Source organism: Carettochelys insculpta, chromosome 6 (assembly GCF_033958435.1).
Source record: "Carettochelys insculpta isolate YL-2023 chromosome 6, ASM3395843v1, whole genome shotgun sequence".
Taxonomy (NCBI): Eukaryota; Metazoa; Chordata; order Testudines; family Carettochelyidae; genus Carettochelys; species Carettochelys insculpta.
In genome coordinates, this window is record NC_134142.1 from 41,914,167 (window position 1) to 41,941,098 (window position 26,932).

The following is a 26,932-nucleotide window of genomic DNA, read 5'->3' on the forward strand; positions in this document are numbered from 1 at the left end:
GCCTGGACACTGCCCAGTGGCCCTGCCAGAAGCAGGATCGGGCTGCTTTGTTAGTGCTGGCACCAAAGAAAGTTCCCAGTGGCTACTGAATCTTTTGGATGTAAGGGACAAAGGTAATTCTGATGTAAATTCCAGGCTGAAGTTTCCTTACAATGGTGGGTGAGGTCCAGCCAAGGAGTGTAAAAGGCGGGCAGCGCTGTAATAGGCAGCTCCCTGCTTCCTTTATTTGCCAGAGGTTCCCCCCCCCCCGACCTCCGGAACATTTTAATGTGTCTGGCACGGGTGGAAAAAGAAAGAGCAAAACGTAGTCAGCGCTGTGCTGGGGAAAATGACACAGACCTGGAGCCTGCTGCTGTCTCGTACCTGCGGTTTTTAGGGGATTTGCCTTGTTTGGCGTAGTCACTGGTATTGACTAGCCAACAGCGCCAGACAGACTCTCGCTGTTGCAGAGTTCCTCGCCCAAAGTCGAAGGGCGCAGCTGGGGCAACCCTCAGCCTTGCTTTGTGCATTTCCTAATTGTGCGTATATAGGATCAACAGTCGCGGTGGTAATCTGAGTCTGTGGCTACAAAGGATAAATTAGAGCTTCACATTTGATTCCTATTGCAGTGGATTACAGCAGCCACCCTTTCTCGCGCCCTGCCTCCCCCGCCTTCCTCCTGACATGAAACACACAAAAATGACCCTGCTTGCACCAGGAACTCCTGTTGTAGCGAAAAGGGCAGCAGCGGAGCGCTGGCGGCTGAGGCAGCCGGCAGACAGGCTCCAGACACCGCAGCCTGTGGGTTCCCAGTGGCAATGCCGCCTGCAAGCTCGCGGAAGCCGGCACCGGGGCTGTGACAGTAACTGCTAGGAAATGAGAAGCAGTCCTTCCCCAATGAGCTTGTCTCTGTCACACGCCACTGGAGCGGGGGGATTGCGTTACAGAGGGGTGAGTGTGGCAGAGGGGGGCGGGGAAGAGCATCAGAGAGGGCATTGCCAGGAGCAAAAGGGGAGCGGCGGGGGGTGGAACCTGAAGGAAATGGACGTATCAAGTATCCGTCCGAGGCGGTGATGTTTGTTCTCTTCTTGCTCTCCCTGCAGGAATGTAATCCACAATGCTAGTTCTCAGGGTGCTCAATGTTGTTGCTCCAGCCTACTTCCTGTGCATCTCCTTAGTGACCTTCGTCCTCCAGCTCTTTCTCTTCATCCCCAGCATGTTCAAAGACCCTTCCACCACCCCACTTTTCTCTCCTGCTCTGCTGCATGGGGCCCTCTTCCTCTTCCTCTCCGCTAATGCTCTGGGGAACTACATCCTTGTGATACAGAACTCCCCTGAGGACCTGGGCAAGTGGCTGAACTCGGGCGGAGGAGCCGAAGTGGTGGTGGCCCGGCCGGATGGAAGCAGGTCCCCTGGCTCAGCCTTGCCCAGCACCCACTTCTGTAGACTGTGCGCCAGAGTCACCCAAAGACATGACCACCACTGTTTCTTCACAGGGAACTGCATCGGGAGCAGGAACATGCGGAACTTCGTCATGTTCTGCCTCTACACCTCCTTGGCTTGTCTCGACTCTCTGGTGGCAGGGGTGGCTTACATTTCTGCAGAGCTTTCTCTGTCCTTTGCTAACCCGCTGGCCTTTCTCACTCTCCTGCCTCACTCCATCAGCCAGTTCTTCTCAGGTAAGCTGCTTCTCTCCCAAGAAGGAACACGGGCTCCTCTTCCCCAGTTGCCCGACTCGGGTCCTGCTCCTTGCCAGGCAGCTGAGGGAGGGGCGGGGAAGGGAGGGGCCCTATGCTCAGGCACCTCTTTCCTGGAGGCTTTGTGTTCGTTTCCCGCAGGCGTGCAGCAGTCTGATCAAAGGACGTTGCTGAGATGAAGCGCGGCTGGGCCCCAGCCAGGTTCCAGCCCCAGCCGGCTTCGTCATTTGTTAAAATCTAACCACTCAACCCCCGTCTCTGAGGCAGAGTGTCAGGGAAAGCGGGGCTGGCGGGTAGCGCAGCCGGAGGGAGGAGTCACTCCTCCTCCTAAGGCGGAGGGGCGCCTCAGTTGGCGCCTGCGGGGGTAGGGGGGTGTTCGCACATTCTTTGCGAGAGAGTAGGGAGCTGTCCCTTCAGCACTTCCAGGAGGGACCCCAGGGGACTAGGGAGCTGTTCCTTCAGCACCTCCAGGAGGGACCCCAGGGGACTAGGGAGCTGTCCCTTCAGCACCTCCGGCAGGGACCCCAGGGGACTAGGGAGCTGTCCCTTCAGCACCTCCGGCAGGGGTCTCTGACTACTAAAGTCTGAGTGGGACACTTTCCCCCCATCCCCTGCTCCTTCCTCCAGCCCCAGTAAAGACACACGCAGCGCCCATTTCTTTCCCCGAGACATACAGGGAGCCCCAATCACCACCCCCAGGGCCACCTCATCTCCGCTCCCAAACAACACACACCTAGCCCTACACTTCCCCTCCCCGTGGCAAGGGCAGCAGCTGCTCGCAAGGAAAATAGGGGATAGGAAAGGAGTATGACAGCTTCCTTTAATGCTAGCTAGCAAGTGGAAACACGAGAATTAATATGATGTGACCAGCCAGCTCTCTTTCGACCTCCGGCTAGTTCTTTGCAAACCACAGTTTTAAAGCCGCTGTTGATCTCTGAAAGTGCCCCACACCCAAAGCAGACACATTGGGAAGAATAATCTCCGGAGCACTCAGCTCAGGGAGATGGGGAGGATTGAGTTTTGGGTGATGCATCAACTAGGTTGTTGACTATGGCTATGTCTACACTACCAGATACATTCGATTTTATAACTCTGGATTTTATAAATTAAGTTTTGATTATCTTCACTTCCCACAAAGTCCACACAAACTTGAGTTAGTGCTGCCACACTAGAGTGGCCAAACATTGACTGTTGCAGCAGTGCATTGTGGGAACCTATCACACAGTTCCCTCAGCCCTGCATTCTGTGCCCTCCCCCTAGGTCCTGCTACACTCCCCCTGCCCGCTGGCAGGGCTCACCCTGCTGCCTGGTTCCTGGATCCCTGCAGCATAGGGGAGCTGGGAAATTGACCGGCACTGGTGTGCCTGGCTCAGGGGAGCCAGGAGTCAGGTGCTGTGCTGGTCTGCTTCCCTGCTCCCAGGAGTGGTGGGGAGCCAGGAGCAGAAGCACTGAGTTTCCCAGCTCCCCACCAATTGCAGGAGCTGTAAAACTGACCAGACTGTGGTGTTGGTTAGTTTCCTAGCTCCCACCAGTGGCAGGGAGCTGAGAGCCAGGTGCGGCAGTGCCAACCAGCCTCTGGAGGCTAATGAATTCAATTCAAAGACATGGTGCTTCCACACTAGCCTTCATCCGAACAGTTAAATTCAAACTTGATGCTACACTCACCCTGTTCTGATGATATTATGCTATCCATATTAGTGCTCCCTAAATTGAGCTAATGCTATTTACAGTGAACACAGTTACTTGACACAACCAAACTAACTGCCTTAAATTCGTATTTATCTAGTAGTGTAGACGTAGCCTATATTTTTATTGCAACATCTTGCTAATGATCCATGAGCCAGCAGGAACCCCTCTTGATTTTCATATTCCAAGCTGAGAAGACTGGCTTTTAAAAACCAATAAGCAATCATTTACTAGGGAAAAAATCACATGTTGGCATGGTAGTCACTGAAAGACAATAGACATGGAACCCTGCCATGAGATTGGTATGGAGTAACTTTTCCAAGTAGAACCATATTTTAAATCACAGTGGATAAACCTCAGAATGAATAACACCAGACTTGACACTCCCCTATTCTAAGCTGTGCTTGGCACAACAAAATAGTCTGGGAGGAAGGCGTAAGGAGGCCACCATGGGGTTGGTTATGGCTCTTTACCTCCGTGGGCTGATCTCCATCAACCTTAGTATATGTTAGACCAAAATCCTAGGCTGTTCTAACCTATGCCGCTAGTGTATGGAACCTGAGGGACCATGTATTAACTGAGGATCAGTGCACCAGCACTTTCCTTCCTTTGACATGCTGTCTATGCTGGTGTCAGGTGACTGCTGGAATAGGAGATGGATCTGCTAATTTTATGCCAGCTGGATTAATTCTTAGTTGGCTACTTGCGGCCAGAATCTGTGCTCAGGAGGCCATCATGAATATCAGAATATAGTTCAGTATCATGAGTCAGCATTTCTGAGATAGATTATGTGCAGTAATAAAAATGAGATCATATCAGGTTCACAAGGAACAAGTAAATTTAGGTCTAAAATGGTCTCTGCTAATGAAGGGCAAGTGAGAGGTATTTTTGTAAATGCACATCAGATAGGACATGCTAACAAAACTATAGATATGGGGTAACCTAAGAATAAGATATAAGCTTAACAAACCTTACATCCATTAACTATTGCTCAGGGAATCATTATACTTGCAAGGAGAGTCAAAGGACTCTTCTACTCACAGCATGGCGAGTTGCTGCATCATATCCCAAAATAGAGAATCTCAGGACAATTTCTGTTCCCAGCTTGTAACAGAGCACTATTAGGAATAATGAACAAATCTCTATCGCTACTGCTTTTTTTTAAAATTAAAAAAAAAACAGAAGGGACAAATAGTTCATCTAGTTGGATCTCCTGTATAACACAATTTCAATAAACGGAGGAACCTTGAGCATCCTACAGCCAGCCACTCAGCCCTGTTCTGGTGACTTCTGGTGAGAGAGGCTGAGGCAGAACTGTCTATAAAACTAGCCAGCACTCCTGCACTGTTCCAGAAGGTGACTCCTGCTGACAGAGATTTGGATTAGAATAGCTGGAGTTGTCTCCCCTGCACCACTCCTACATGCTTCTCTTCACTAGGGAAAGGTAATATTAGGGAGGTTCTTTTACAAACCTCAGAAGGAATTAGTTATGATACATTTAATACTTACAAAAGTCCTAAAATATTGGCAGATCCTGAATGGGTGCCAATTGGCCTATATACTGATATCAACCCTCCCATCTCTCTGGCTAGAACTTTTGCTGCTGTAAATTTTCACAGATCCATTTACTTCAATGGAGAAAGGCTAATTTGCACCAGCTGAGGAGCTGCCAATTTGTTATTTATGTGTACAAAATTACACATTACTTTTTAAAAAACAGTTATTAGAAGTACCTGGAACAGTCAACATTTCCATAAGTCTTTTAACATGCTGTAGCCATGTACATGAGATGTTCCTGTGTGGCAAGCTAATGCACTGTAGACTCACATCTGCTTTGCCATGAAACAACATCCCATATAGATGAGATCTACATAATTTAAACTCTTTTGAAAATGCTACTAATAATGATTAAACCACATTTTAAATTTTGTGGAATTTTCCCTGTAAGTCTTGACACCACCTATTAATAGTATGAACGCTAATCTTGTCTAATCTTTACCATTTTAACTTTTCCCCCAACAGTGTTAGTTGCATTGATTACCATGAACAAAATATTTCTATTAGAATGACCAGAATGATTAATTCTCTTTTACCTTCTAACTCTCCAGTTGTTTGACTGTGATAGCATATAATTCCATTTCCATAACCCTTTGGGTTGAATATTTCTGAATGACCAATATACTAACATGTAGGGAGTGTGTAAAATGCTGTTTCTTTTTTCTCTTTCCCTCTCCTGGCCCTGGTACTGCAGGAGCTCTCCTTAGCTCTGAAATGTTTGTCATTCTGATGCTGTACCTCTGGCTTGGAATTGGACTTGCCTGTGCTGGCTTCTGTTCCCACCAGATACTGTTGATTATACAAGGACAAACTCGATACCAGGTGCGGAAGGGGATGGTGGTCAGAGCCCGACCCTGGAATAAGAACCTGCAGGATGTCTTTGGGAAGAGGTGGCTGATAGGACTTCTAATTCCTGTGCTAAATGTGGGGAGTGACTATCATAGGCATAAAGATAAGTAAATTTTCACTATGCACACACAGAGATACACTCCTACTTTCCCCCCTATTCTACTGCAGCACAGCAGAGTTGGGATATTCCATCTCTCAGTACTGCAGCCTCTGGGGGGAGGGATTGGCTAGCAAACTGAGCAGGCATAAGGGACTGTCTTTCTGTTTTGTGCTTGTACAGTGCCTCACAAAATGGGATCCACATTCATAAGTAGGACTCGTAGCTACTATGTTAATACAAATAATAAATGTAGCTGAAGAGACATTGCTGCTTTGTAGACATATCATTGCACCTGTGTACATGGCAATAGACTGTACTACCAGAAAAATAATATTCAAATCCTCCTTTACAGTCCTTTTCACTCTTTTATCTAGCCTATGCCTTCACCTACAACTAGCAGCAGGATCCTTCTCCATCTAGCTGACAGCCTATAGCATCATGACGGGATGGCAAGCAAAATTCCTGTGGAGGGTTTCCAAATTGAAGTTTTATGCAGCCTAAAGTGTCCAGAGACAGAAAAAAGAATTTAACAATAAAACCGTAGTGCAGCCAAGCACTCTAGAAACAGGCTGGTAGGAAGGCAGAGAAAGTCAACTCTCCCCAAACTAGAAATGGGGGATAGAAAGGACTTATTAGGTCTCTTGATCTTCAGTTATCTTTGAGCTTTTCCCTAGCACCTAATAGACTGACCACAGGGCTCACCAGGTTGCAGCTCGACTGTCTGCTTCTCAGCATGTTTCTTCTTCAACATCTCCTCCCCACCCTTGCCTTATGACACAGTCCATGGCACAACTATGTATCCAGCTCCTAGGACCAACAAACAGATCTAATAATGGATTTTGGAGCAAATAACGCAGAGGTACAAGGAAAGAAAACTGAGCATGAATGAAAAAGGTGCACCTGAGAGCTGACTGTGAGTGAGCGATTGTGTGACTGAGATAGGCTGGGGGTGACTTGTGTGAGTGACAGAAGGTGCATGCATAGCACTTAGATGTACCTCCTGATGTAGCACATGGTCAAAGATGGTTCATCCATACTGACTGGTGTTCTGAGCTCAGACCACTCTGGAAGACAGTGAGGTTCTCCAAAGACAGGGACACTTTGCTCTTGTTTTGTAATAGTATTAAAAATTAATCCTCAAACATTCCTGCATTACCCTGAATGTAGACTCTTCGGAGCTTCTCAAACTGGGGGAGGGGCACAGAATGTATTCAGGGCAGGGTCTGTGAGATTTAGTAGAAAAAAAATTACTCTGCACATTCAGAGCTGGGTGGCCAGAGAGTGGTTGCTACTGGATAGATGCTCAGGTCTGAAGGCAGTGCTGCCACCAGCATCATCAGTAGAGAAATAGGGATAGCAATACCATACCATGACATCCTTACTACTGCAGGCAGCGGCACTACCTTCAGAGCTGGGCATCCAGCCAGCAGTTGACATTCTCTACTCTGATTTCAGAGCTGGATGGTCAAAGAGTAACAGCAACTGGCCAGGTATTTGGAGAAGGGGCACATGTAAACTACAACAGATGCAAAGAATGGGGAACAGTTAAGTTTGAGAACCAATGCTTTAGGACATCTCCTCTAGCCCAGGTACAGTGGAGTATATTTATCATGGTGTATCTCCATGATAAACTTTTTGAAGTTACTGTTGGGATTCCTCAGCCCAGTATCACAGCATGTGGTGTTGCAGCAAACCCCACCACACCTGTGATGAGATAACATGCTCATAGGTGCCTTAAAAAAGACACTACTGCATTTCAAAACTTACCACAGTGCTCTATTGCCACGGATTTATCGTCATGAGAAGATGCCTCTGTTGTAGTCATCTTTGCACCAGCCCATGTGGGCTAGATAGGAATCCACTACTTCTCTTTATAGAAGGGTCACTGTTAAACAACGAAAGGTGTAGTTCTTCCTTGAATACTGCTCTTAATCTATCCTGCGGGAGGAGTGTAATACCCACAAACAAAATTGTGTTTCTCTCATACCAATGCACAGTAGTCATTCTTAAAGGCTTTACAATTGGCTTTTACACAGTTTCATCATGATCCCAGAGTGTTCACATGTAATAAACGCACACACAGTATATCGTGATGAGCAGTGCAACCTTGAGAATATACTGCAAAAATCAGTAGCTGTGTAGGTAGAACACACATAGCCAATATCCCTTCCACGTTGAAGCAGTGTTCACATGAACACACCAGTATTTACATGTATAAATATGCTGCACTTTCACTAACAGACAACAATAAAGTGTTTTGATTTTTTACGTTACCTTCTGGATGTTGTGATCTTTAACTACCCTTTTATTCTGTTGGTGTGTGGACATGTATGTGCATAAGATTATATTTAACACCATACAAGCACAGTAGGAAGAAATTAGGAGTCAGGTCTCCTGTTTTTTTTTTCCTGGCTCTGCTACTGTTATACTATGTGATCTTGGGCATGCTATGTGGTCTTTCTAAAGTTTCCCATTCTGAAAATGGAACTAATAACAGAATTATTTTTAATTCACAGTCTAGCTGATCCATCTTCCTCTGCTCATTACGGAGTCTATTTTTTATTCCTAAAAGGGGCAGACTTGCAAGACTTTAGCCATTAGTTACTTTGTGTCAGCAGAAGTTATGAAATTATGTTGTGGAAATCTCATCCTCCGCAGGCAGAATTTTATTGGCACTGTAGGTTTGGTCAGCCCCTGCTGCTCACTTCCTACAGATATGCTACCTCAGGTTATTTAATCAGGTATCGAATACTAAGAAAGATAGGATCAACACGGTACTTGGAAAGGGGAAACATTCAAAGAAAAGCCAGGTATTGCACAAAGAAATGGTAGTGATTCAGTAAAAATCACTATTCTCTCCAAGTCAGTAAGTAACCAGTGCCCGAGCCTCATAACTAGGGACATCTATGCTGATGGAAGGTCCTGACCATTTCAATCCTGAAAAAAAAAACAAACCCACAATATTTTTAGCAAGTGTTAATCCTGGCATCACAGCCAAATTCCAGTATGGGGAACCATATTGTGACACTCTAAAATGCCTCCTGCAAATTCAGCTGGATACATTATTCCTTATTTCTTGAGTTAAGTAGATGTGTAGTGTTAACATGTGCTTCTAAGGAGCTGTTCTGGCTACATTTCAGTGGCAATCAAATGCATTTTGCCTGCATAGCTTCTTGAAATTAATACCTTCTGGGCATCGAAAGGAACTATGGAAATGTAACATTATTCTGCTAATGTATGTTGGCTTATTTCTCTGCTCTCCTCCAAAGTCTGTAAACTGCAACATCCAAAATCTAAAGTTGGCAAATCCCTTGGGAGCAACAGTTGTCAGAGTTTCACACTTATCAAACCAACCTGACATCTCTTCTATATGGAACATGAATAACATGAGTCTGGGTGTCTGCACAGTAACTCTGTGCTTAACATTGTAGTTATGTTCCTGAAAATGTTACTTTAGTGAACAGATGATAAACAAAGACAAATTCCACAAAAAATTAATGTAAATTGTGGAGTTAGGTTCCATTGAAAATTTTCTCAGTGGACAAAAGACTCTGTGGGTGTGTGTGTACACAGCACGTTTTAAATTATTTGAAACAAACAATATAATACTGTACACAGCAATGTTGATTACGAAACTTGGCTGAGGTGATGGAGTCAGAGAGCAGAATATTTCCCAGGGAATGTCTTGCTACTAAATGATGAATTAGGATCTGGCTGAGCTCTCAAGGATTAACAAATTGTTAATGTAGCCTCACACTCTACAAAGCAACATGGACTGAGGCAGGAACAAGAAAACACAATAGATGCAAGACAGTGGCTGCAAACACTTCCCTGCAGAAAGTGAACATGATGGTAAAAATACATTATCCCATTGGAGTGCACCAGTCTCTCCTCTGGATGGTGCACAGATGGTTGCACAGTGCCAAGGGGTATGTTTGTGTAAGACACACCCACACCCACACCCTTCGTGTGTGGGTGAGAGAGAGAGAGAGAGAGAGAAAGGCAGAGATGCATATTTTCCTTTAAAGTATGCTGACTCCACTTCTAGTGCACTACCTTTTTAAATATTGCAGATCAGGAAATTCAAACTGAGGAATCTGTAGCTGTGTGTAATCTGCTTTGTGCAGATGGAGTACAGGGTGAAGGGGCTTGGTCTGGGGCAGGGGAATATCCTAACATCAGCACCCCTCTCCGCATTCCTCCTCCAACACTGAGCAGAGGGGGTCCTGGGAGCAGCTGCAAGGTGGAAGGCACGAACAGCATGGCAAGGAGGGGAAGGGCCAGCTGAACTGCTATTGTCAGCTGCCCAGACAGGTACTGTACTTTACAGGGAACTCAGGGGAACCAATGAGGGGCTGCCAGCCCACCCTTGTTCCCAGCCTCTACAAGGGCAGACTGCTTTTCCAGAAAATCCTGCAAGAAGTGGACTAATTGGGAAGTCAAAAGACACTTCAAGGGAGCATCACACAGCTTTGAATGAGCATGTGTTCTAATAGATAAGCGACATAAAAAAGACACAACTTTAACTGGGATAATGTTAGGTGAGGACTTAATGCAATGATAAATTTCTTGCTGGAGTTGCTTTACTGATAAATAGACATTATGAGTTTTTTGATTTTGGTATGGAATCTGCCAACCCATTAGAGATTTCACTGAGTTATACTTTCAGTTATGTATAAAAGAGTTTAGCTAGTACATGCCCTGTGGAAAAGCCTGGGAGAAATTTTTCAGAGAAGATTTCTACAAGCTTGAAGCCTGAGTGCTGGGAGGAAGGCTGATCACCAGAACCCTGCTGCTGAACACTCAAGATCATCTCTGACTTTGGGTAACCATATTCTGGAGGTCTCTAGACTATTGTGAATTTAGATATATGAATTGTATTCAATCAGACAGAGATGCTGTGTTTCCCACTGACAATTTCATGACACCGCCTGGAAAACAGAGAGACTAGTTACCATAGCTTTGAGTTCAGATAATCCCAGGCAACTCCTCATCCTACCAAGAAATTGGAGTACCCACTACAAACCATATGGTCCCATTTCAAACTTCCCAACCTTCAATCACAGCCTCAACACCGGATCCAATATAGAGCTACCTGTCTGAGTTGAGCCTACAGTCATCCTAGCCAAGAAATCTTGAGCTGATTCAGAAAACTATATATGTGGACAGTGAAGTTGGCAAACACAATCATTTACATTTCACAGCATTTCATCTATAAAACAAACATGGTGGCAGACTAAGAGCCAGAGACATATTTTGTACCCCTTACTGAAAATAGGCTCAATCCATAATATGGAGAGCTTTGCAGCCCAATCCAGCATACACTTAATCATATACTTAGCTTTATGTGAATAGTCCTATTGTCTGTAGCTGAACTAGTCACTTGCTCAGTTTTAATCACATCCTTAAGTATTTTCTTAGATCAGGCCACAGTGAGCTCAGCATCTTTCAGGACCAAGCTCAGATTGGCTTTTCCTATTAACATCTTGTAACCGCATTCAGATATATGAAAACACAGCAAATATTATACATCTCAAGGATTTTATGACCCCAGTTTCATTTGCTGTGATGTCATGAAAGGGGGTGCCTGTGGAGGGGTATTAATACATATGGGAGGATAGTAAGGCAATCTCTGCCTACGTAAGGGAAACTTTCTAAGCTTTACTAACACGGCTAACATTGTGCTTCATTATTGTGCTTCATTTGCATAACACTATGATTACAAATAGTATTGAGATGCCCAGGTATGTATTCAGGCTTTTAAGGTAGTCTAATAGCACAGCTGTGACAGCACATCCATGACATGTAACGAGTAATAATTTAGCACTTGTAAGCCGAGATGCTTACGGTACTTTATGGGGAAAAAAGCAGTCATGTAGCACTTTAAAGACTAACAAAATAATTTATTAGGTGATGGGCTTTTGTGGGGCAGACCCACTTCTTCACTATCTCCAGATCTGAAGAAGAGGGTCTGCCCCACAAAAGCTCATCACCTAATAAATTATTTTATTAGTCTTTAAAGTGCTACATGACTGCTGGTTTGTTCTGTTAAAATATAGATTAACACAGCTACCTCTCTGTTACCATAAAGATAAGAATTATCCTCTCTGTTTTCCAGCTAGGGAAACTAAGGTGCTAAAATGTGAAGTGACCTGCTTAAAGAATTGAGCCCATGCATCCTCAACTGCAGTCATAAGTAATAACAAATTATTAGCTGCAGCAAGTTTGCACCAAGGGCCTCTGAGATGGGCTGTGAGCCATAGAGTTTAAACTAAATAATTTAGGCCCATTCCTGTGCTCCGAGAAGGGCAAGTACTCAGTAAAGCTCTTCACCTGGATGCATTATGGACTTTAATCTTTTTAGATCAGAATGAAAAGGGGTTAAAATTAAAATATTAATTAAAATATTTTTTAAAATATTTGTGTTTAGATTTACTCTCAAGATAGTCTTAATTCTGTTAAAAGGGGTTAGTCTGTGGCTCTGTCCTTTCCCTTGCCTCAGTTAAAGTCTGTTTTCATGGATCCTTGTGAATAAATTTCTCATATGATTGCTATTCTAAAATTGCTGTGTGCTCACTATTCCTTTCCTCTTGGCCTTCTTCAGTGTCTTTTTTTTCTCTTCTTTATTAACAGTTACCACCCACCTGCAGTATTAATTTAATGGAATTTTCTGCATTTCACCTCCTACTTTCATCATCTCAAATTGCTGAGATTTTAAGCTGGAATTGCATGGCCACAAGTTCCTCTCTCAGAGTTCTCTCTTTTATATCTCACCTAAGTTTTATCCTTTCCAACTTTCTAAAGTTACAGGTGCACTGAGAACAGTGAGGGATTTGAAAACATCATATTTTATTTATAATTTCAAGAAGATTTTGCACTTACTGAAACACGATTGAGCAGGAAGTATTACATGCCATTGATGTCAACTACACACCAAGATCCTGTATGGATTAAAAGACAGACTTCAAAAATCTTGCAGAAGAAATAGAGTACCAAAGCATATATTAGGAATCTAGAAGTTATTGCAACCTAATGAATTGGTCAATATTACCTATCTGAACAGAACTGGCTATTTCAATGGCAAGGGATGTTGAGTGAACAAATTAAAATAGTTCTGAAGGTTAGGTATTTATGGAGGGGGCTGAATTAGAAATATTTAGACCAACTTATGTAATTGTAATGGTTAGGAATGCAACTGGAAACTTCACCCAGGAAACTGAAGCCAGTTCCTTTGGTGTCCATATTCTATAAAGAAAGGGAACTGAAGTTAGTGCAGTGGACCATTCATTGAAAAATGATGGACCCACGCATGGTTATCATGTCAGGGGCATGGTATGTCAAGTAATTTTGGATAACAATCTGTCCTTGTGGTTTTGTCTTTATATTGATGCAAGATGTGCATGGTGGTCAGATTTAAAAAATGAAATGATACTGAATTCTTGCAAAGCTCTCAGCTGTTTTCTTGGATGTTATCTCTGCAGACTACCTGTTAGTGCAGTCAGACTATAATCATACAGGTTCTTGTAGCACATGACACAAAAGCTGTACTCCACCCCATGAGCAGCATCTTGGAGTAATGCACAGAGATAGTTACTATGGGGATGGGGAAGAGCACAGCTGCACACAAATTTGCAGTCTGAACGTTGTTAATCAGAGGGCTTTTTACTTTAGCTCTCTGCACATACTGTTGGAGCCACCACCACTCTTGAGCCAGAGGAATCATTTGGAAATTGATTTGCAGGGCTGCTATTAGAAAATTTACTGTGATCAGAACTTGCTGTTCGCTCATGCAGCCCAGTTTCTGTTTGGAGAATACAGAAATAGCCACATTTCCCAGGGTGTTGTGAGAGATGGGGTCAAAACCTTATAATTACCCTGAGGCCGCAGAAAGCCTTGCCAACTCTCCCACAAATCACTGCTTCCAGGAGTTGCATGAGGAACTGCAGCATAGGTACCTATAGGGTGAGGCCACTGCAGCCCTTACCAAGAGTTCTGTATGCAGGCAGTACTGCACCCAGAACAGATGGCCAATGGGGATGCTCTGCATCACTGCTACTTACATGAGTGCTATCCCAGTTACCAATAATTCAGTTCTCCAGTGCTCATGCAGTTTTTGAAACTGAAATACAAAGCTTCTTTTGCTGCCAAGGAGCTACTATCCAGTCATTATGAAGCATGTACAGCTTCTTTCACTCATCCTGTTCAGTCCAGTCTCAAGTCATGTTAAAAAACACAACAGTATCCCCAGCCATTTCTCTCATAAAAATGTAGAACTGTCTCAAGCTAAGTAGGTGCTGTGAAACTTTCAAGGGCTTCTCAAGTCAGCATTGTTCTTCGCTCTTCCAGTCCTGCTCACCAGAGCTTTAGCAGTGCAACTGATGCTGACTGCAGCCCCCTGCTATTCCAGTTCTGGTGCCCCACAGTCAGTCCTGCCATTGCTGTCACTCAGATTATTTATCTATAGCACCAGCAAGAGAGGAACTTCGTGGCTGAGTTGAGAAAAGAGGTGCCTGGAAGAAAAACTAACAGCTTCATCTGCTCTATGTGAGGTTGCCAAGCAGGGACTGTACTTGTCAGCTTGTCTGTCAGAAGAGAGGAAAAGTAAAAATCCTGCTCTCCAGATGTACAGGGTGGTTTAGGGTGTGAGGCCATTATGCACAGGATAGAAAGGGTATCTAGATGGAACTTTGTTAATTAAAAAGGTTGGACAGAAGCAATACAGTAGGGCTTTCTGCCAAGATAAAGCAGCAGTTAAAGCTGGTGTTAAAATGTGGCTTTTAAGCTGCCATAGGACTGCTCGGTATTTGTGAAGCCCTAGTAGTAAAGTGAACTGATTTGCAAACTGAGAACAAGGACATTTTTGTGGCAACTTTTTAAGGGGTCCAAAATAATCATATGAATATGAAACAAGAATGTATGTTAAAAAATGTGATCGTGCTGCTAGTATTGATGTCTGCCTTAGAAGTGAGACAGGCACATTTTTTCAAGTGTTCTGGAGGAATGTATTGTCCAACATTGAAACAGCTTTCAGTCTATCCTCAAAGAGTTGAAGGTCCTAGTGGAGAATGCACTGAACATGAGCTCCCATTGTGATACTGGGGCCAGAAGGGCTAATACAGTCATAGGATGTATAAATCAGGAAGTCAGCAAGCAGAGAGAGAGAGGGAGACAGAGATTACATTATCTCTGTATTTGGTTGTGACCATTTTTGGAACATTGAATTCAGCCCAGATACACAAAACTCAAAAAGGATGTTGATGAACTGCAGAGAGGTCAAGAAGGAAGCAACATATTGATAGGATTGGAAACATTCCTTACAGTGATTGAACTCTGTTTACCCTATTAAAGAGAGGAATTTGTTCACACTTTAAGTATCTACATCAGGCAAAGAAATTTGATGGAGGACTCTTCAGCCTAGCCGACAACAATGTAATAAGAACCAGTGCCTGGAAATTGAAACTAGACACATTCAGTCTTAAAATCAGGCATATATTTTGAAAAAAGTGAGGGCAATTAATCACTGGAAAAATTTGGGCAACTTTTAAATCACTCTGGTATGGTCGTCTTAAATATATGGCTTAGCTCAAACTAATATTAATTCAGAGCCCTGAAGCCTATGTTATGCACATCAGATTAGATCACAATGGTCCCTTCTGGGTTTATAACCTATGAACTTGATTTAAAACAAACCAAAACCTAAAGACATTGTCATCTAGGCATATCCCAAAGAACCACACATCTACAGTGGCTGCAATCTGGCTTTCTCCACTTCTACAGCAAGAACTATGAGGAAGAAAGCATAGAAGCCAGCTACCTCTATGGATGCAAGAGACTCCTGCCTGGCAGGATAACCCCTGGCAAGACAGTGTCGAGCTTTCTGTTCCTTATCTGGCATTTGAGAAGCTCAAAGCAGGGAAAACTGGGAGCCGAATTTACCCTAAGCACTGATCTGACAACTTGACCTTTCTGAAGTCATAGCTGGCAATGCTGGATGCACTTGCATAGACGGTATGATCCAAGAACATCCTTCTTGGGGAACAAAAAGCAGTCAAGTAGCACTTTAAAGACTAGCAAAATGGTTTATTAGGTGAGCTTTCATGGGACAGACCCACTTCTTCAGACCATAGCCAGACCAGAACAGACTCAATATTTAAGGCACAGAGAACCAAAAACAGTAAGCAAGGAGGACAAATCAGAAAAAGATAATCAAGGTGAGCAAATCAGAGAGTGGACGGGTGGGGGGGAAGGTCAAGAATTAGATTGAGCCAAGTATGCAGACAAGCCCCTATAGTGACTCAGAAAGTTCCCATCACGATTTAAACCACGTGTTAATGTGCTGAATTTGAATATAAAAGCCAGCTCGGCTCTCTCTCTTTCCAGAACGGTGCAATAATTCCTTTTCAGTAACACACATACCTTTAGGTCATTGACAGAATGCCCCATTCCATTAAAATGTTGACTAACTGGTTTGTGGATCTGGAGTGTTTTGATGTCTGTTTTGTGCCCATTGACCCTTTGTCTAAGGGAGTTAGAAGTCTGTCCAATATACAAAGCATCTGGGCATTGTTGGCACGTGATGGCATATATGATGTTAGTAGAGGAGCATGAGAAAGTGCCCGTGATTCTGTGAGTAACCTGGTTAGGTCCAGTGATGGTATTTCCAGAGTGACTGAAATTCTTGGCTCCTGAAAAAAACTCTTGTTTTTTCTTTGAAGGAGATAACCTACATTCATAGTTTGCAATTTCAACTTTTGCATATTTGTCTGACAAGATTAGCAACCAGGGTAGGTGTTTACCCCCACACAGACAACATGCTTCTTGCAGTTGTAACATTATTATGAACATTTGAGATATAAAGGATTTGTTTATTTAGCCCATTTCTGTGCCAGTGCAAGATTTTTCACTACAGCATATTTTGAATGTTTTGAGAAATCTAATTTTAGCTCTTTTTATCCCAAATCCTAAGTCCCTTTAGTGGAGCCATAATAGGCCTAGGTTAATATTAAAGATCTTGTGGTACCTTTTGAAGAAATGTGCTATTACATGCCACTTGTTGGTATCCAGCCGCTTATCAACTTACTGCTGTTTGTTATTGTTACTCCTAGAGGAATTCTGCACAAAATAAGCAAACAAACAAAATAAAATAAAAATTTGAAAATTCTGCCCATAATGTTTTAGAACTGTGAAATCTGGCATATTTTATTTGTTAAGATAACCATATAACTATGTCAGTTTCAATTATTTTGCTAATTTATTTTAAAACAACATGTATGTTTGTAATAATATTGATGAAAATATTCAGGAAATGCTTTTTAATAGATTTCTTACTAGGCATATTAATATACAACTCTGGCTAATAATTCATTTAAACCTACAATATGGAAGTATACTTCCTGCACCCCTCAGAAGCATTGCAAAGGCTTGGGGGAGACTTGGGGTGGCGGGGGTGGGAGTAACAGAAGAGCTGCACAGCAGAGGTGTAATAGCTGTGAAGGAGCTTGGGAGTGATCATAGAGGGTTGTTGAGTATGGGTAGGAACAACAGGGAACAGGGTTTTTTTGGGGTGGGGGAGGATTAGAGAGCCTCCCATAGGGAGACACTAGCTGACCCCAGGCCTCTCCCATTTTAGTGAGGCACCAATGCCATAGTACTCATGTACCCACTCAGCTCCCTGTCCCCATATCCATTTATCCCTACCCTCTTTCTCCTTCAGCCACCTCTCCTCCCACATCCCCATGGGCCCACACCCTGTCCTTACATGATTCTACACTCAGTCCTATTCAGCCTGGGTTCAATGTTGTCACCCTATAGGTACTGAGCTGCCACTGCTGCCGTGCCCCCAACACTCTGAACCCCAGCCTGTATGACTCTCCAGCAGCTCTACGTGCTGTTCTGTACATGTTCCTTATCACCGCACCTGACCCTGTGAAGAATACAGCCTCTCCACTCCCTTCTCCCCTGGTTTGACAGCAGGCCCTAGTGGTCAAATGTGTAACTACAGTTCCTTTCCAGCTGAATGTTTCTGTAATGAAAAAAAAAAAATCTGAAGTATGACTTCTGCATGAGTCCAGTGGTGCAGAATTCCCCCAGATGTTTGTTTGTAGAGATTGTTTTATGGTAAAAGACTCCACAGTTTAACAGTATTCTCGCAATGCATAATTATCAGGCATATACTTTATTTCATTAATATTTCACAGTCTGTTCACAGAAAGCTTTACAAAAAATCACATTTTAAATCAAGTTCTTCTACTACAGCATTCAGTTTTTGCAATGCATTTGAGGTACAGAAAATATTTACATTAAACCACAGTTAACAACGTTTAGAAAAACTTCATGAAAGCAATTAAAATTCGAGATGTATATTAAAACTTTTACAAGCTTTTCCCATGCCAGCCAGTTGGTGATAACAGCAACAGCAAAAGCTACAGAAACTGTTTAAGTGACCTTTCAGAGCCCAAGACCTCTGCCTTAAGACTAGAACCGTCTTCAGCTTCAGATCAAGTCTATGAAAACAAATTCTCATCATAGCTCCATGCCCATTTATTTTACTGAACTTACAACTTGGGATAGGAAAAAAAGCTTCAGTAAGGCTTCCAGCAATAAAGGCAACTAAGAGATGTAAGCATAAACTGGGGTTTGTCAGCATTTTGTGCATCTACAATCAGTACCCTTCAGCATGCTTTATTAATAACCTTGTTAATTTAACTGGGGACGTGGTTCAGGAAAATATGCAACTCTTTTTCAGTGAACTAAGCAAGGTGCTAAGAAGAGACTCTTCTCCTACCACCAAAGTTTTCTAAGGTACTGGTTATGCTGTAGGAGAATTCTTAAGAGCATCCAGCAACATTCATCTAAGGACATAAGAAGAATGAATGGGTCAAGTTGCTGAATTTAAAGATAAAAAGCCAACTCTAAATTTTGTAAGTGAAGATCTTTTTTCTTTTGAGAAACTGAAATACATACAGGAAATGTAAGATTGTCCAAGCAATACTTGATCACGTGACATGCAAGTTTTGTTTTAAAACGATGGTCAAATGAAAGGACCAGACTCTGATCGTATAATTTAGAATAGGAGAGACTGTTCACTTCATTCTTAGATGACCATATTTCAAATCTCCTTATACAGGAGTATTTGAAAGACATGGCTCAAGTTGAAGGGAATACAAAGAACAGTGACAAGTGAAATTCAAACAACATGTGTGGATCTGTAGAACAGCTTTTGAAACAAGATTGCCAAGTTCATTCAAAACTAATGTCTAATGCCTTTACTAGAGTCAGCGTGTGAGTGCACGCTGTAAGACAGGAAGGTTAAAAATGATAATGCTCACCTTGAAGAGAACATTAAAAAGTGTTTAAGGTAATTCAGATCATATTCTTGGGACAATGTCACCAAGGTGACCGGAGTCTCTTCTAGTGATGCACTCAGATGTTTCTCATAAAAAGAAAACAGGTTCACTCAAGAACCTACTCAACCATTTTTCTCCTAATTTAAATTTAGCAAGATTACTTCACAGCCAGAAAAGAGTTTCTCTTCACTGGATCAAGACCTGTGTTCCTTGTAAGCTAAGCACCTGGACAGCTGCCCAGGAGAGATTCAGGTGTCACTCAGCTGATTAGTAGAGCACCCAGAGGCACCCAAAGTGGGCAGCATGTGTTTCTATTGATGGTTCACATTCACACATGCATTGGTGCACCAAACAATATTTATTCCATCCATGGGTGGAATAAATTAGAAGGAAAATTAAAGGGAACACTGATCAAGAACAGAGGATGCATAGCAGGTGGCCAGCTGTCGAGTTATGAACATATTTAAGGGAATCTCTACAGCCTGTGTTATAAAGGAGATAATAGTTAAATCATAATATTCCCCTCTGGCCTTGGAATCTATGCATCTTCATTGTCTGGTAATTTTAAAAAAAATCCCTCAGTAGCTGATTTTTTTTTAAAACTAAAAGTCAGCGTTTAACTCGCTGCGTACCTGGGAAATCCAACATCACCTTGCTTATACAGTTTGCCATTAACGGGCAGTACAAATAAACCTACTTTGGAACGAACACTTCAAGTGCAGGTCTAATGCTTTCAGATTTTCATCCAGCTTACAACCTTAAAGAAACTAACTTAGGCAGGCTGCCTAGAACTATTTATTACACTTGTTTCTACTCATATATGGAGTGAAGCTTTAATGCAAGCATATCTCCACTTGTTCAATGTGGTGATAACCCAAAAGCAAGGTCATCTTATGTCTCTGGAGTATTAACACAAAGCCAGACATAGCATGTTACTCATCGAGTTTCCTCTTCCCCCAAAACAATTCATAGGTGGCTACACTAGACCAGATCTCTTGTCCTATTCTGTGAATTAGTTTAATGGAGATGGGGTTAAAAAAGGTGCTTGCTGGGACCAAGCCATTTGAATGTTCTTCATCACAAGAGTGTGAACACATATCATAGCACTGTCACAGCTATATGGTCCAAAGAAGAGCACTTTAAAATCACTTCCAAGTCACATGAACAGTGCTAATTCCTGCCAGGTCTCCTGTTGTGTCAGTTTCACAACTGACATTTGAGACAGTTTATTAATGACATGCTGCTTTGTGAATGAGTTTTTAAAGCAGTCTCAAACTAAGAAAATGCTCTTGTAAAAACTTGAAATAGAGGGAATTGAGGCACAGGAATCACTTGAACAGCTGTATATCTTTTGTACTACATGCTGGAACATGTAGAAGCCTCAAGGATGCTGTCAGCTTTATCTGATCCTGTTAGAGATGCTTCTAGCTGTGCCCAGGCTTCAGGAGCGTTGCTTTTCATTGCCTCCATGAACAACTGCGTTTGCTGTTTCAGTCGGTCCAGTTCAATCTGCGTTACCTGGTTCTGTTGAATCAGCTCCTTTGTTTTCAAGGTGATCTCCAGCAAACCAGACCTGTGTAACACAACAAAGGTATTCTGAAAGCGCTTGCGCTTGCTTTGCTGCTGCAACAATAGCTCAGGAGTAGCGTAAAGTTCTCCTGCTGCCATGGATGGGCTGTAGGTTGCAAACTGCATCATATGATGTACTGGATTTTCTATCTCAGGAAATGAGCAGTCTGATGTCTGGAGGAGTCCAGTAGGGGAAAAGGGAATCAAACATGGTCCCTTTTGATTGTCAGCAGATATACACTGAAAACCATCAATAGTTGACATTTTTCCCCACCAGCCACCAAAGCTGGAGAACTTTGTTGACTAGCGTCCTGAGAAAGCTTAAAGTCAGGTGATACTTGGGAGCAAGCAGTAGAGGACAATAAACTAGTCTTACTGCACATAGCAGTATCTGTGCAAAGCCATTTCAGTCCACCACTTCTCTCTCTTCTCTCCAGATGCAAGAAAATCTCTTTTGCAGAGATGTAGTGCTGTCTTTGTGTAATGTAGGCTTTTAGGATGGGCAGGTAATTAGCAGAGTCACTTCTCTTTTCACCAACAAGATTAGGGTGAATAGGAGATTGCTGGATGAAGAAACACTAGCATTGACTGAGTTGAAATCACTTCAAAAGATGGCTGAACAGTCCAAGACTGAAGGTGTGATGAACTGCTTCCCTGAGAAGTACGGGTGGAAAAAATGGAATTAGCACAACTAACAGTGTAAGAAAAAAATATTAGAAAAACTTTATCAGAACAGGCAAGCCTGGTCCCATGCTTGTAGACATTGTTAAATGCTGCCAACTGTAATGCAATCTGAGTAGGTTTTACTTCATATAAACTTATTCTTCCCTTCTTGTGATATCTGAGGACACTGCTAGTGACAAAGCTGTAATTCAGAACCTACTTACTCTTGAACAGAAAATACATTTAAAAGCCATTCAGTTTTAGCATTCTTATTTACGCTAGCTCAAGCTGAGAGCAACCCTGGACCTGAGGATACAATATGAAAACTACAGGCCATGTCTACATGGCCCTTTAGCACAGCACCAAATAGCTGCGTGAGATTCCGCTGTCAGCAGGGAGTTGCCAGCAGCACAGAGGCCATGTGGACCTGCCTCTGCTGGCTAAGCCCCCTCTGTTGCCAGTCCCTTACGCCTGAGGGACTGGTGACAGAGGGTGGCTAAGCTGGCAGAGGCACGCCCACATAGCCTGTGTACTGCTGGCACCCCCCGCCAATAGTGAAATCTCTCATGGCTATGCTAATTAGCCACAAGAGTTTGCAAATGGTTCTCCATTTGCAATTTCTTGAACTGTCATTAGCACAGTGCTGCCGGCAGCAGTGCTGTGCAGATGTGGCCCAAGTGTCCAGAAAACTCTGAAAGAATGTCACAACCTTTTTTTTTTTTTTTTTTAAGAAAACCAACAAAAACACTTGGATGAATGCTACACAAACATTTTATCTGCACGTTTAAAATGATATGTTAGTTGAGTTGTAGCAAAGCTAATCCTATCACTTTTCTTATAGCAAGTGCTATAGTTTTAACATTTACTGAAGCCACATTATTATACAACCCTAGCTTTTAAGTATACCCAATGACTACGAGGCAAGGAGAAATGCCTGCTCTACACACAAAGTTGCAACCTTTCAATCTCATCTTTCATTAAACTGGTGCAACGTCATGTGTAGACATACTTAAAGTCTATTAATGTGGGGAAAAAAACACCTGCACCACTTCTCTCTTCCTAAAGCTACACTCCTGACAATTAAAAAAAAAATGAAATATTTGTAACCTCATCAACCATCTTGATTTAATTACAAATGATCACATTGGGGCTAATTGGCTAAAAATTGTGCCCTCAGCTAAACCTATGCTAACACATCCATCTTACTCTCCACTTGTTTGTCTCATCTACATTTAATGTCTGGTGATTTAGATGCCAATGCTGTGAAGTATTCAAATAAAGGTTACGACATCTGTATTTAGCAAAGTACTTAACCACACCATTAAATGTGTTGATGAACAGCAAATGGGAAAGGAAGGTTGATCTCTGGTTAGGCTGCTAGTCTGGGACCCAAAAGGTTCAGGCTCAACTCCCTGCTACGCCACATGTCAACTATGTAACTTTAGGCAAACTACTTAACTGTTTCTCATCTGTAAAATAAGACTACTACTACCTTTCTTCTTCACAAGGGTGTTGTGAGGTGCTCAGAGTATGGTAATAGAGGGGGTGGTTATCCCATAAACACCTTAGAAATACAGGCGGACGGTAGAATTGGAAGCCTTCAACTACATCTACAGCAAGCATGAAGGGTGTAGTTCTTCTGCTTCCATCCTTATGCTACCTCTCATCAATCCAGTCCAAGTATAAATAGTAGTGCAGCTGCAAAAGCAAGGGTAGCATCAGCAGAGGTCTGACTGAGCCATGCCATATACATACCCAATAATTTCAGACAAATTTGAACTCAGCACGGTGCAGCCTCGCTACAATTGCCAGTGCTGCAATCAGTACACTGCTGTTTATACTTGAGCTGGTACAACATATAGAATAAAGTTGCCCCAATCTGGTTAATGCTTTTACAATCTATCTTGCTCTTTTACACTTTCCTGGATCCCTTTCCCCCAAATAAATCTTTTCTAACATTGTTCATTTCCTCCCTCCACATTCACCTACCCTTGTCCCCGACACCACGTTCTCTTCTCCTACAAAAATCTCAGCCTCTCTCCCTTCTCCTAAGTTATTCCATTCATCTCAGCCGATCCACATTAGGAAACTTTACTTTACAATTTTTTTTTTGAAAGCAAGCTTAAATACAGAGCTTGTCCAGAAAGGCTTTATGCATGCATGTGTGCACCACTGAGTTTAATAGTGTGAACTGAGTCGGTTTTTAGCAAAATTACAGTAGCTCACATTTTCACTTTAACATTAGCACAGTTGAGCTGCAGAGCTAGTCTGAATTTCTATGTAGGAAGATGGTGCTGTTCTAGTAGTTCTCCACAGCTGCTGGCCTGCTCTGAAACAGAGAAGAGAGAAACTGAATGCTGATGGGCTGACCTGTGATTCCTTTAAAAACGTTTTTTTGTATCTCAGTTGTTGCAATAAGAATTGTGTGGGACCACAAAGCAATAAATCCACTGACTTGTCTACAAATGACTACTCCAGAAATAGCAACGAAGGGTCATGTGGCACCTTATAGACTAACAGAAAAGTTTTGAGCATGAGCTTACGTGAGCACAGACTCACTTCATCAGATGCTGGTCAAGTGATGATGAATTGAGTCTATTCTCACGAAAGCTCATGCTCAAAACTTTTCTGTTAGTCTATAAGGCGCCACACGACCCTTTGTTGCTGTTACAGATCCAGACTAACACGGCTACCCCTCCTATACTCCAGAAATCTCTTTCATTACTCATCTTACCAGAGTCACACTTTTATTGGGTATCAATATTCAAGTTTAACAAATTTGCTTGAAACCATGCTGGGCTGTGAACTTGTCACATCTCACAAGTAAGTCAGGAATGACTACGCTTGGATTGTGTTTTCTCCTTGGACGTTTCTCATCCATTTCTACCCACTGCACTTTCATGAATTTTTCACTCATTTGGAAGGCTGAGGAAATGTTGCTCTCGCTCAGATGAGAGATGAAGGAACATGGCTTCCCTTGCATCTTATTTTGAGTTGTACATGTTTCGCAAGTGGCTTATAATGTGTTCATATACTGACAGAACATGGAAGAGAAATTAATCAATGAGTTCGTGCAGCTGTTACAACTTGAGCCCCGAAACTTGCTCCCGAACGCTGCTTAACCAGGGCCGTAAAATCCTAAATACTTCCCACAATGGGCTTACAGAGCCACTGCAGCCTACAGGAAACCACCACCTCTTCCCCAAGAATCACCACATGCTCCTCCCACTGAGGTGGAGCGTGTACGCAGACAGACAGCACACCTGTACGCACCTCATGTCTGGTGGGAGAAGCGTGTGGTGGCGGCTCTTCCAGGTGGTAGCAGTGGAGCCCCAGCTGCGGCAGGACCCTTGCTGCCTTGCCCAGCGGGGCCCCCAGCTGTGATGGCGGCCTCTAGGCTCTTCCTATGGCAGTGAGTAGCAGGCATTTTTTTGGGTGGGGTGTATGACAGGGAGACTGGCGGGGGGTGGTCACAGTAAATCCTCTGATTTAACAGATGTCCAGGTTTAAAAGATGCCCCTCCCCCATTAGTCAATTAAACATTTTTTTAAAACATTTGCTTATACTACTGGAATCTAAAACCCTTCATAATACTTGAGATCTAGCAAGTAAAAGTGACTATTCTAGTTTCATTAAGCTGAGTAAAGGACTCCTGGGGGTATTCTGCATCATTGAGCACACGCAGAATTCACGTCCCTTGCAGATTTCGCCCCCACAACCTCCTACAGAAGTCCTTTTCACTGGGAAAGCCCAACAATTACACTTTTTGCCCACCAGGGGCCTCTGCAGTGCCAGAAGAGAGAGCACATAGCTCAGCCAACTATGGAGGAAGGAGAGAGGCAGTCTTCTTTACAATACCCTGCCTATGGGGTCCGGTGAAGAGGCACAAGATATGGTGGGATTTACAGAGTGTGACCTACAGGGCTGCTGGCTGGGGCGGGGCACATATACTTGGGTTCAGAAGGGCTAGTGCAGGGACAGGCTGAGGTAGGGGCACAAGAGTTGGTTGGATGACAGCACTGAGCCAGGGCTGAATGGGAGTAGGGGCGTTCAAGGCTATAAAGGGACATGGGAAGGGGTTGGCTGAGTGGGAATGCAGGGACATATGGGGACAGGAAGGGAGGTAGCTGAGTGGGAGTGCAGGAACACATGGGAACAGTGGTATATGTGCCTAAGTGAATGGCTATGAGTCCACGAGTCACCATGGAGGGGGGGACAGCTCCCCAACAATCCTTTCTCCTTCCCCCACCAAAAACCCTGTTCCATACTTCTCCCACCCATACCCAACATCCCTCCTTTATGCACCCTCAGACTCTTTTCCAGCAATTACCGCCCTCCCTCTCATCTCTTCCATGACTCTTAACTCCCACGAGCCTTTGCACTGCTTCTAAAGAGTGCAGAAATACAGTTCTGTATGGAACCTTAAATGAATTATTATTCAAAGCTCTGTTAATATGCCGAGTAAGGAATCTATATTTATATACACACACACACACACACACACAAAATAATAATCTCTTGAATCTTCATTATCTGTACTGTTACACACACATACCTGCTGACAGGTATTTTGAAATATATTACCAAAAGAATTGAAACGGGTGTGATTATATTGTGTTATTTTGACAAATAAAATACACCAAATTCAGCAGAATTTTAAAATTATTTTGTGCAGAATTTAGTTTTTGGCACAGAACTCCCAGAGGATAGTACTAGTGAAGTAACAAAGCCTAAATGCAGGAAGTATGTTTGATTTCTAAAATTTTCATTTAAAAAATACTAATGGCACCTCAGCTTTCTAAGCATGACATATTTTTCCAAGACCCTTTTAAAATAAAGAGATTTAAAAAAAAGGAGTCTGAGGCTTAGGAACCTTATGTTCAGTCTGTCTTGGAGATGTTAGCCTGCCTCTGGCCAGGCAGAGACTCACTCTAATGGACTTTTTACTGATACTATGATTCTACGTCTGTACCCACAAGTTAAATGAACACCAACCTTTAAGAAGAGCTGTTTTCCTTTCAGAAGGACATTTTGAAAATATTTTCCAATACATTATTATATTCTCCCCACCTGTTTGACCAGTACATTTTTCATTATGACCACAAAAGAAAGTATCAGGAAGGAACTACTTTTGTGACCAGTGGGTTTAACAGACACCCCTACCCCCATTAGTCCACACTTCATAGTGCTGAATCTGCATACTTATCCTATTGGCCCACATGTGTGGCAGAAAGTCTTATACGAACGACTGTATTACTTGGCTGAAAGCAGGAGTAGAGAGCACAACTCAGCCAATCTTACTGAGTTGAACTAAACTAAAATTGTTTCATACTTGAGAGTACAGTATTTAGCATACTATAAGACAGATTGATCTGGAGAAGACTCTGCAGAAATATTTCTAACTCTATTAAAGACTCAAACAAGTTACTAATTCCTTATTATGTACATCTGAGTTATTAAATGGAAATGTAATTTCTTGTATTGAA

General features: G+C 42.9%; 3 protein-coding genes across 5 annotated transcripts in view; 1 reads left to right on the forward strand and 2 right to left on the reverse strand.

The window, feature by feature from the left end:
- The window catches only part of TMEM63C (transmembrane protein 63C), a 116,459-nt gene that overhangs the window by 81,625 nt on the left and 7,902 nt on the right, over positions 1–26,932 (reverse strand). Inside the window, exons 1-2 of one of the 3 annotated variants that reach the window (XM_074996722.1) lie at positions 16,889–16,933; positions 12,751–12,809 (exon numbers count right to left, since the gene is read on the reverse strand). The exons of the other annotated variants lie outside the window; for them this stretch is intronic. Coding sequence (XP_074852823.1) covers positions 12,751–12,785 — 35 coding nt within the window. The 5' untranslated portion in view covers positions 12,786–12,809; positions 16,889–16,933. Of the gene's footprint in view, positions 1–12,750; positions 12,810–16,888; positions 16,934–26,932 lie in introns of those variants that run through there. 3 annotated transcript variants of the gene reach the window in all.
- Positions 1,097–5,879, forward strand: ZDHHC22 (zDHHC palmitoyltransferase 22). Its single transcript, XM_074998785.1, has 2 exons — positions 1,097–1,658; positions 5,614–5,879. The coding sequence occupies exons 1-2, from the start codon at positions 1,097–1,099 to the stop codon at positions 5,877–5,879; spliced, it is 828 nt and encodes a 275-aa protein (XP_074854886.1).
- On the reverse strand, positions 18,020–24,327 carry CIPC (CLOCK interacting pacemaker). Its single transcript, XM_074997511.1, is given in 4 exon segments — positions 18,020–21,053; positions 21,056–21,341; positions 21,343–21,437; positions 24,268–24,327. Coding segments are annotated over 4 exon segments (924 nt in total). The 3' UTR covers positions 18,020–20,570.